Below are 10,995 nucleotides of genomic sequence, written 5' to 3'. Positions count from 1 at the left end.
CATAGAAATAAATAATGAAATATCTCAGATAGTGCTGGGAAAATGGCTTTTTAATAGAACAACCTGCTGAAATGATAAAAATATCAGTAGGAAGAAAATCTGCAACAATATTAGTAGTAAAAAAGGACAATTCTTTGTAATACACAGCCCACTGAAATAGTGGAAATGGAGGTAGAGGCAACCCTTTTCACTACGCAACCTGTTTCTATGGTAGAAAGGGAATAACTGATATGGTAGAAGGATGGAACATATAGTTAAATCGTATCAGGTACAAGCCTTCTAAATGCACAGTCTGGTAATAGAACAGATATGGTTGTAAGGGTAAGACTGTCTTTTCCCTGTCTCTCCTTATTCAGCTTGGCTGCGACGATCTCTTCACCTCTGGTACTACCTCCGAATTGGAACCTAGAATCAAAGAAACTTTAGATCTTTAGCCCACATTCGAACTTGGCTAACGAAAGTCATTAAGGTAATTCAGTTATAGGTATGAACGAATGGAAAATTGGCCTTCCAAACAAGGAGTACCATAGTCGTTAGATTGTCCATATTCTAAGTTCAAACAAAGGTTCATGACGAGTCAATCACTCACTCATTCAAATCACTGTTTTTCGACTATTGCTATTCACACCAGGCTATTAAGGACTGTAGCAAAATACCAGGCCAACATCCCAAACATCTCTTGAGAATGGGCCACAGAAGGGCCTGAAAGTACTCGAGTGTGGAGTAAAACTAAATGTAAATATTTAGAAGTAAACAAGTTACAAAGTGATTTTGTGGGTTTCTTTTTCAATTATTATTATTATTATTATTATTATTATTATTATTATTATTATTATTATTATTATTATTATTATTATTATTATTATTATTATTATTGCTGAAGAAAACCCTCTCTCAAGCAAACATCACTGAATAGTACCCAAACAGCCATATTATTATTATTATTATTATTATTATTTATTATTATTATTTATTATATTATTATTTCAGAATGGTGGTTTAACCTGCCACTTTTATCCAGCCCTGGGCTTGGTATGAAAGTTGCAAGGTTTAGGACTGACCTTTTTGTTTTGTAACTTAAGGAAATCTATGCATAAGTTCGATTCATAACTTCAGTCTACTTCGTGCTTCGTCTTATGAAACAAAGGAGTTAAAATTAAAACTTTTTTACTCGGTGCTATCTTAACTGACTTTCGTCTCACCAGGTCTGGATTAGCAAAGACTTATACTTATACCTTCGACTATTCCTGATATTTTTGCTACACTACCATAAATACACACACTGAAGCTCCTATTCTTAATACTAGAACAGACACATTAATTCAAATCCACAAATGACAACTTACGTGAATCCGTAAACCCAAAGTCACAATACAGACCGCGCATGCGCTTGAACACAATTACAATTAGGTCAGAGAAGAGCATATGTTTGATGCCGAATAACTCTTCGCCCAGTCGAAGAAGTTTGTCACGATACTCTTGTAAGTTTTAACAGAAAATGGACTTACATTCACGAAATACACTGACGTGGATTTTGCAAACTCTAGGCTTTGCTAGCAAGGTCTTGAGAGCGAGTACGATAAAAATGGTTAAATTTTATATTTAGCTTCTCTCTTTTTTTATTCTTGTTTAATTTTCCATTATTTCTCTGTTCGTTTGTTTTATTTTTTCCTGTCATTCGCTTCATTTGGTCATAGAGTTTCAGGTGTTTATCTGTTTTAAAAGACCACATCTGGCATAGCCACCAAGATGTCCTTACTAGTCAAGATTCCTGACTCCAAAAAGAAGAAGAAACGTTCAAAACAAGTCAAGGATACGAGCATCGTGAACAAAAAAAATTTTTTTTTTAAATGCAATTCCTTCAAAGCATCATCTGCAGTACACGATTCCCCTCACAAGAAGAACAACAACAACAAGACGACGAAGAATGTGATACAAAAACAAATGAATATCTCTGAGAAGAAGATTCAAAACAAAACAAAACAGATGAACTTATGATCGTAAACGCAATGGGAATCCTTCAAAGCATCATCATTAGCAGTACATGATTCTCCTTGCATAAAAAGAAGAAGAGGAATAAGACGAATATGAACACAAGAACAAAGGACTGTCTCTGAGCGCAAAGGCAATGTACACCTTAGCCACAACAACCGAATCCTCATCCTCAGCTTCCCACTGCAACCCAAGACCGCGTCGTTCGGTCGAGCACCTGACGTGAAAAAAAACTTTCACTATCAACAGTAAATAAATTAGGTCGCAGCCAAAGTTACCCGCCGACCGACATCGCCGTTCACCTGGGATCGACCTCAGGTGTGTGAGCAGGAAGAAGAAGAGAGAAAGAGGTCGATTTTCCTCAGGACAACCCTCCCGTCTTATCGTATGACACTGTTGCGGGACTTTCTACAACAAAGATTTTGTTTTTTTTATATCTTGGTTGTTGCTGTCGTTACATCTCTTTTTCTCTGAGACTGGAGTAAGGCATTTTTTTGTTAACCTCTCTCTCTCTCTCTCTCTCTCTATCTCTAATCCTCTCTCTCTCTCTCTCTCTCTCAATCTCTCTCTCTCTCTCTGGGAAAAGCATTGACAATGTTGATATGAGAGATAAACTTACAGTGATACGTAAATGTCATATTACTTCAAGGTTCTCTCTCTCTCTCTCTCTCTCTCTCTCTCTCTCGCTCTTACACACACACACACACACACACACACACACAAGCACAGATGAGCCAAAGTAAATCTTAAAATGGGAAAAAGATCAGCCTGATTAATTTGTGTCATGATTCTTCAAATAACCTCAGTGTGTGTGTGTTTAAAAGCTACAACTATTATAGTGAAACGTGAATGCATTGCATAATTCTTCAGGGAGCCCAATCTAAAACGAATGTTCTTCTCTCTCTCTCTCTCTCTCTCTCTCTCTCATTGATATACAATTTACAGTGAAGCTGACTACGAGATACGCTTCGAGTGATACTTATGTACCATACACTCTCTCTCTCTCTCTCTCTCTCTCTCTCTCTCTCTCTCTCTCTCTCTCTCTCTGGACCACTGCCACTGTACAATGAAATCAGTGTGTCACTGTGGCCTATGTGCTCATGACATTCAACAATTGCCCCTCTGTGCTGCTGGTCGCAGAATTATCTTTCTCTTCCGACCTTCACATTCGTCTCGCTGTTATCTTTGATGTTTATGTATTTCAAGTCGTTTAAAACCAAGTTTTAAAAGTCGTCCAGGTTCCGTTTTTGTGTTTATGTTAGTTTTAGCTGAACTTACTCGGTGATGGAATGGTATTTGAAATAAGTTAATATTTTATTTTTTGCCGTCTCTGATCGATTTCTTAAGTGATGTAGTGAAAAAATTTTCATAAAAAATAGTAACAAGAGAAATTATATATTTTTTCGTAGCTGATCGATTTCTTAAGCAAGGAGCGTAAAATTTTCATAACTTTAAATGAGAGAAATTATATATTTTTCGTAGCTGATCGATTTCTTAAGTGACGAACGGAAATTTTCATAATTTTAAATGAGAGAAATTATATATATTTTCGTAGCTGATCGATTTCTTAAGTAACGAACGTGAAATTCTCATAATTTTAAATGAGAGAAATTGTGTATTTTTCGTAGCTGATCGATTTCTTAAGTGACGTACATGAAATTTTCATGATTTTAAATGAGAGAAATTAAATATTTTTCGTAGCCGATCGATTTCTTAAGTGACGTACATGAAATTTTCATGATTTTAAAGGGTAATAAGAGAAATTATATACAGATATACGGGGAATAACAGGCAAATCAGATAACAGGTAAAAAAGAGATCTTCTTTAGCAAGCAAACGTCCAAGAAGCGAAAACTTTTAATCTGTAATTTATCCAGATGGATTAACAGAATTCCGCTAAATCACGAAACAGAACTTCGAAATTTATGACTATAGCAACCTTTAAAAGGTCTTGAGACTTGTGTAATTAGCTGATATAGACGTGGGGAATGTTGTGCTACAACATCCGTATATACGAAGGAGTCTGTTGGCCACATTCACCCATTCTTAGTTTCTTTTGGTCGTGAAGATAGCTTTAATTCTTGGAATTGGATCAATTTTCTCCTGGAAAGTAAATCCGATGGGGTATGAATGAGCGCGGATAGAAAGAAATCTGCTAACGCAGTTACTAACAGAATTAACTGAGAACCAATATGAAGACGCCGTTCCAATCTAACATCATAGATAAGTCTGAAATAGATCTGCAAATGATAGCTCTCAGTTAATAGGAAAAAACACAAACGGAGACTGACTCGATAGCCTTCGGCGTTGAGTGCTGACACGTATCTCCGGGAAAAGACTAATATTTGAAGAAAAAGAAGAAGAAGAAGAAGAAGAAGAAGAAGAAGAAGAAGAAGAAGAATATGGCAAGGTCGAGGAAACCATGACCACGACAGAAGCAGCGGGAACTCGAAAGGATGATCACCACGGAATAACTTTCGATCTTGTTTGATTTTCAAGCCGCTTGACAAGAGCGATAGTTACGAGAGAAGGGGACGGAACTGAACGTGGTATTTCATTTTGACGGTTACATGAGCTAGATCGCGGCTACTACAGGAGCTCAGAAAACACACAGAAGGGTTATACGAAGGATCGTGAATCTCTCGAGATCGTGCGGGAATGCTAAAGAGGTTCTTGGGAAATTTGCGTCGTGAGTAATTGTAAATTTGGGGAGGAATTTTTTAAGACTTTAGAAGGGGCTGTTTGGAATCGGAGATAAACATCGACCGAAAGACGAAGCCATCGTTTTTAGAGAAATGAATAACGGTTAGTAGATGGTTACAAGAACTGGGAATTCTTCTTGATATTTGACACACACTTATTGTAAAGTATAATTTGGAAGTCTGAAGACTTTCTCAAAAATAACGGATTCTTCGATGGCAAGAATCATTCCTTTGTTCTTCTGTCCTTCAAAATTCTTTGTATATTCCCCTGAAATTCAGTGACAAAGAATTTCATGGACAGATACAAAGACTTTTGATAAACAGAGGAACAATGGAAACGATTCATCTTGCACGATTCTTCAGCTGGGCTTCAGATCTCCGAACTATGTTTTAAGAATGCACGTGTTTCATATATCAAGTTTATATCCAAAGTCTTTGAAAGTCTCTATCCTACCGTCAGCAATGACTGCAACATAACTTGGACTAATTTATTTATTTATTTATTGTTTACATTTTTAATAAGTGGGATCTCTGTATTTCCCTTTACCTTCTCTTACTTCCCAATGAGCACTATATTCTTTGGAAGCTTGAATTTCAAGTCAATGGCCCCTGTGGTGGGCTTGTTCCATATGAATAGGGTTCATCTTCTGAAAATAAAAAAGAACAATAATAATAATACTTAGATACCTGACTCAAACTACTAGGAGACAGAATAGCCCTACTGCCCGCAGCAATCCACGTGCAAGGAAAGAATTTCCGATGAAGTAACCCGCATTTTCCCGACCACCTCTTCTATAACGTTCATTATAGCTGTGCTGACCTGACCGTAATATGAAAATCAGGTATCCACTGTTACGTAAGATCTACGCGCCAAAGCGAGAATGGACGTATATGTCTTGATCATGACGAAATATTATAAAGGTCACGAAATACCAGTGAATAAACGAATTCGTTACACTAATACTGAATTTGTGGATGCTGGAAAGGTATCTTATTAGTGAGTTTGATTTCTGAAATTTTCATTACCTTCTGCTACTAATTTTTAATGAACACGTGTATTCTTTTGAAGCTGAATTTCAAGTCAATTTGCCCTGTTTGGTTGGGTTGTTCCATACGCATAGGGTTCATCCTCTGAATAATAATAAAATAATAATAATAATAATAATAATATAATAATAATAATAATTAATAATTATTATTATTATTTTTATTTATTATTATTATTATTATTATTATTATTATTATTATTATTATTATTTTTTTTTTTTTTGGGGGGATAGACTACCCATCACAGTCCTCCAATTCGACTGGGTGGTATTCAAAAGTGTGGGGTTATTATTATTATTATTATTACTTTTTATGATTATTATTATTATTATTATTATTATTATTATATTATAATTTTTTGTCCAGAAGTATGACTATATCATCAGGTGTCCCAAGGGAGGCTAAATGTTTAGACTTTGAGCAAAATGTTGTAAATCTAAGTTTTACCCCTTTTTTCTTATTTCCAAGACTTTCAAAATGTAGAAATATTGCATTTAAAACAGCAGATTTACTTTGCGTAAGTGTCACAACAAACCTCTGTTGGAGGAATTACGACCGAGAAAAAATACAAGAAATACTTAGAACCAACTAGAGGACAATGGGCCCCCTCATAGGCCGTTTGCAAATTCATAGCGTCCCTCGGTAACAATTACGACAAACTAGAACGTTTGTAAGATGACAAAAAAATAAATAAAAGATATTTCCACACATACAAGCAGGACTCATTTCGTCATTATCGGTAAAACCGAGTTTTATGTTGAGCGCTCACTGTCGTTTGAGGCTGCCTGGTTCTCTCTCTCTCTCTCTCTCTCTCTCTCTCTCTCTCTCTCTCTCTCTCTCTCTCTCGTGCTGAGACCCTGAAATATACGTAAGTCTGAAGAAACTTATAAACTTCGGTGCCATAACAAACACAGATATAATAAGTAATATGATCTATTTGTGTGTAAGTGTGTGTTATAATATTACGTACCATGTCCAGTACTTCACGACCGCCGTAGGGTATTTGTTTCTTTTTTTCATTTATTAAATTCATTTGTTTTCTTTATATATTTTTTTTTTACATTTATAAATAATATATTTATATATATTCTATAATAATATATGTATCTTTATATATATTATATATATATATATATATATATGTATATATATATATATATATATATATGTATATATATATTTAATATATATATATGTGTGTGTGTGTGTATGTGTGTGTGTGTGCGTATGTATATATACAGTTAATACAGTTTAGAAGGAATTAAATAGTGAAAGGCAAAAGGCAATGTAATTTATTTTGATTGTGTAAACTAAGAGCATCACATAAAGTTACAAAACAAATGAAAGCTGAAGCCACATTATATATATATATATATATATATATATATATATATATATATATATATATATACATATATATATTTGAGTGGCTACTAATAGCTTCAGAATCATATTCATTTGGTAATCAATTCTGTCTTAAATCATGCAGTTTAAAAAAACAATAGTAGAATAAGATTAAGATGAATAATAAATGGTAAATTGTAAAAGGAACAGAAAAAACACTTTTCAGTTTTTTTTTCACAATGTAGACCAGTTCTCAGAAACAAATTCAGTGGAGAGAAATTTGGAGACAAAATCATTGCCAGAGATACGGTCCACATCAACCTCGTTGGTTGGAAAGGAAACGTTATAGGTTAAACGAACTTAAAAGAAAAAAAAACTGAAATAAAAAAGTAAAAAAAAAACAAGTTTCGTATTGAAGGTCCTTCCTCTGATGAGGTTAATCACACTGTGGTCAGATCGAAACATCTAGACTAGTCAGTTTTTTTTATTTTATCTTATCTTATTTATTTATTTTTCTCGTTACTCGTCTTGACGCCCCACCAGCACTTTCTAGTTCGCTTTTCAAGTTCACCAATTTTTTTTTTACCTTTTTTCCTCACTCTCTCGTTCGTTACCGGTGTATACGGACGCTCATATGTTCCGGGAAACTTAGTTGCTCGTTTGATTTCTTTCCGTTCTCGATCGAATTTGAGTTGATCTCATTCTTCTTCTTACGTCGAGTTCAAAGAATTCCTGGTCAATATCATTCAGCTTCCACAACCTTTATCGCCCCTTCCATGTAGTATACCTTTAAACAACTTCCTGCCTTCTTTTTTTCTTCTTCTTCTTTTCAACGTATCAGTCACTTTCTCCTCGCCTTTTGGGCATATGCCATTGACCGCTTCACTCCAGTGCCCTAAAGACTGCTGGAGGTGGGTAAGAGCTTGGTTGTGGGGTGGGGGTGGGGGCGGGAGCGGGGTTGTAGGGAACAAGATCCTTTCAGGTGAATCAGGAGGCCACTGGCTTCTCCGTCAGGATCCCTAGTTGAGAAGAGAAAAAGCTGCCCTTGAGATGTGACCATTTTCATTCCTGTTTACCCTTGGGAGCTCGTGCAAGTGTCCTCTCTCCTTATCTCTCTCTATCTCTCTGTCTTCTCTCTTCTCGTTCTCTCGTATCTCAACTCAGGAGGGTTTCCCTCCCGGGAGCAAGGATTTCGTGGCCTTTGTAACGGCTCTCTCCTGACAGCTTCGTAACTGAGCATTATTCCCGACTTCCTGTCGTATTACGCCCGGAACCCCAAGATGGTCTTCATTTCGTCTGTCAGCTCCTCGTACGGTGATTTTGTGCTTTTGTTTCGTACCTGACACTGCAATTACTGTTTCAAATGAGTTCCTGTTTCCTGTTTCCTGCTGGGAAGCGCAGGCAAATGATGAATTCGCCGGATTACTTCGTTACGGAGCAGAGATGAATCATTGTAGAAAACCTCAAATGAATTTACTTAAAAGCACGACGAATTGCGAAGGAAATTCATAGTTCTTTTGGGGGAGAGAACTTCCTCTGGAATTCATCGTGCTTTTAAGTAAATGTGCATGGCCATGCATCATGTCATACCCCAATTGTAGTTCAGAAACTTAAATGGTATTTGAGTTTCAATTTGACTTTTGATTTATCAAAGTTAATATTGAAGGGCTTTCATGAAGAACGTCATGAGAAAGACAGATGGAAAGATAATAAATAATGCTGATATAATTTGTATCTCATTAAAATCTATACTTGAAATACAGATTAAAATAAAGTTATTCTATCAATTAAAATCATTTTCAAAAATTCTCTTACAGGGATGAATTTATGAAGGTATATATATTGTTGTTATATCTCAGTGATGATTACAGAGTATATAGTTTCATGGCATAATTTTGCCCTAAATAGAGAGAAAGTGTTCCTATCAATAGGAGGCTTGAAGAATTAGAGAATGTGGCCAAGACATAGCAAAAAAAATGGTTAGGCCCATTGGAGGTCATAGAAACCAGACAGAAAAAATCGGTAGAAACCCAAGTCTAGAGATGAAAAAGAGTGAAGAAATAATTCCCTGAACTGACCAGTCTCTCACAAGCTATCCTTGACACGCAATTTTTTGGAAAAATTTTGCGTTTTTTATTTTATTACACGTTCTGGTCGGTGGTCTTTTAAGGAGATGGAATTTAATAAGCATTTTGCAAGCTATCTGGCACAATCTGAGCCTTTCCTTGAGAGAGGTAAAGGAATAATTAACGACAAGCTAAGATTAAGATTTACACATTTGTCAAACTATAGGCAAGACATTCATTTTATGAGTATCCTATTCCTTTCTGCTATCAAATTTCTGATTTTCTTTTTCTCCTGTCATTGCAAATCTTTCCTTACATATATCATTATCAACACAATGTACCTTTCATTATCAACTGGCTATCTTACATAGCAACTTCCATCACTTTTTACTTCTTTCTAATGAACTCCATCATATTCTTTGGAAGCTTGAATTTCAAGTCAATGGTCCCTGTGGTGGGCTTGTTCCTTATGAATAAGTTTCCTCTCCTGAATAATAATAAATCAATAATAATAATAATAATAATAATAATAATAATAATAATAATAATAATAATAATAATACATTTCACTTTTATCACCAACATCACCATATTATGCAATGACGCAGAGAACCATTATGTTATCATTGACGTCGCAGGCCACATGTGACCGAGATCTTGATATTCATTGATCTCATTCAATGCATGATTAAGCAAGTGTTAAGAACTCCTGGGTCTTTCTTAAACCTTTACCTGTTAATTAGAAAAGAATCGAGAGGACTTTTAATATTTTACCTGTGTAGTAAAGATGGAGCTATCATTCTCAATTAAGTGAGTAATGACTCTCATTTTCGGTTTAGAAAACCAAAGTAAGGGTATTGAGAAATTGTTGAAATGATTATAAAATAAAGCAATAAGTACAAAAGAGAACAAGAGTTATAACCAAAATAATTCATCAAATTCTCCACCCTCAAAAGGATATATAAGAGGGCTAATAAAAATTTTTAAAAAGGTGAAATAAAATAGCATAGAATAAAAGAAAAATGGCTGCAGAAATAAAAGTAAAAGAACAACAGGATAAATCTGTGATATTTTAGCCAACCCACAAACATATTGTCATATAAAAGATTAATTAAACTTACGTCATTCCCAACAATCTCATAAGGAATATGCTGTGCATAAGAAAAGTAATTTGATTTATTGCTGTAACAAAAGTACATTCTATCAGTTTTCTGACGAAGAATGTGTTTGCATAAAAAACAAGACTTTCCAAGCAACAAATAAATCTTCTTTATACATAGTCAAGTGGCTCTAGAAGACCTTGTAATAGAAGGACAGGTTTATATTTCTCTTTTCTTCTTGTAGACAAAAAGGTCTTTCACTTGGACTTAAAAAAAGTCTTTCCCTAGAAAAAAAAAAATCTACCCTATACAAAGGCAAGTACTTGTAGAAGGCCTTGTAGTAAACTGAAGATTTGTTTTCCCCCATCCCTCTGTCCCCCCTTTTTTTTAACTTAGGAAAAAACTGTTTCCCACAACATGAGGATATGGTTTTATTATTATTATTATTTTTCCTTCTTTTAGACTTTCAAAAAAATTTAAAACTTTCGATCTCGTTCCAGAAGGAAAGGACGACCCCGACGTGGACGATATGGGCGGTGCTCCTCCTCGTGGGGCTGGTGGGCGTGGTGCCGGGTGTCTCTGCGGACCTGGATTTGGGCGTGTGTCAGAGTACCTGCTCCGCCGTGCCTCAGGACCTGTGGCCTTATTGCTGCGAAACACACCACACCTGCTGTGAGGAATTCGCTGATTCTTGCATCGTAAGTCACAGCTAATTTATTTATATATATCTGTTGATGTCTTTTC

At 35.4% G+C, this 10,995-nt stretch overlaps 1 protein-coding gene across 1 annotated transcript in view; it reads right to left on the bottom strand.

Moving 5' to 3' along the window:
* Positions 1 to 9,979, bottom strand: part of LOC135218606 (uncharacterized) — a 23,432-nt gene extending 13,453 nt beyond the window's left edge. The window contains exon 1 of the mRNA XM_064255035.1: positions 9,926 to 9,979. Within this exon, the coding sequence (XP_064111105.1) occupies positions 9,926 to 9,979 (54 nt within the window). The remainder of the gene's footprint in view (positions 1 to 9,925) is intronic.
* Positions 9,980 to 10,995: the final 1,016 nt, after the last annotated feature.

Source organism: Macrobrachium nipponense, chromosome 9 (genome assembly GCF_015104395.2).
Source record: "Macrobrachium nipponense isolate FS-2020 chromosome 9, ASM1510439v2, whole genome shotgun sequence".
Taxonomy (NCBI): Eukaryota; Metazoa; Arthropoda; class Malacostraca; order Decapoda; family Palaemonidae; genus Macrobrachium; species Macrobrachium nipponense.
Note: the sequence above shows the minus strand (reverse complement) of the source record. Positions and strands in the feature narration are given on the sequence as shown.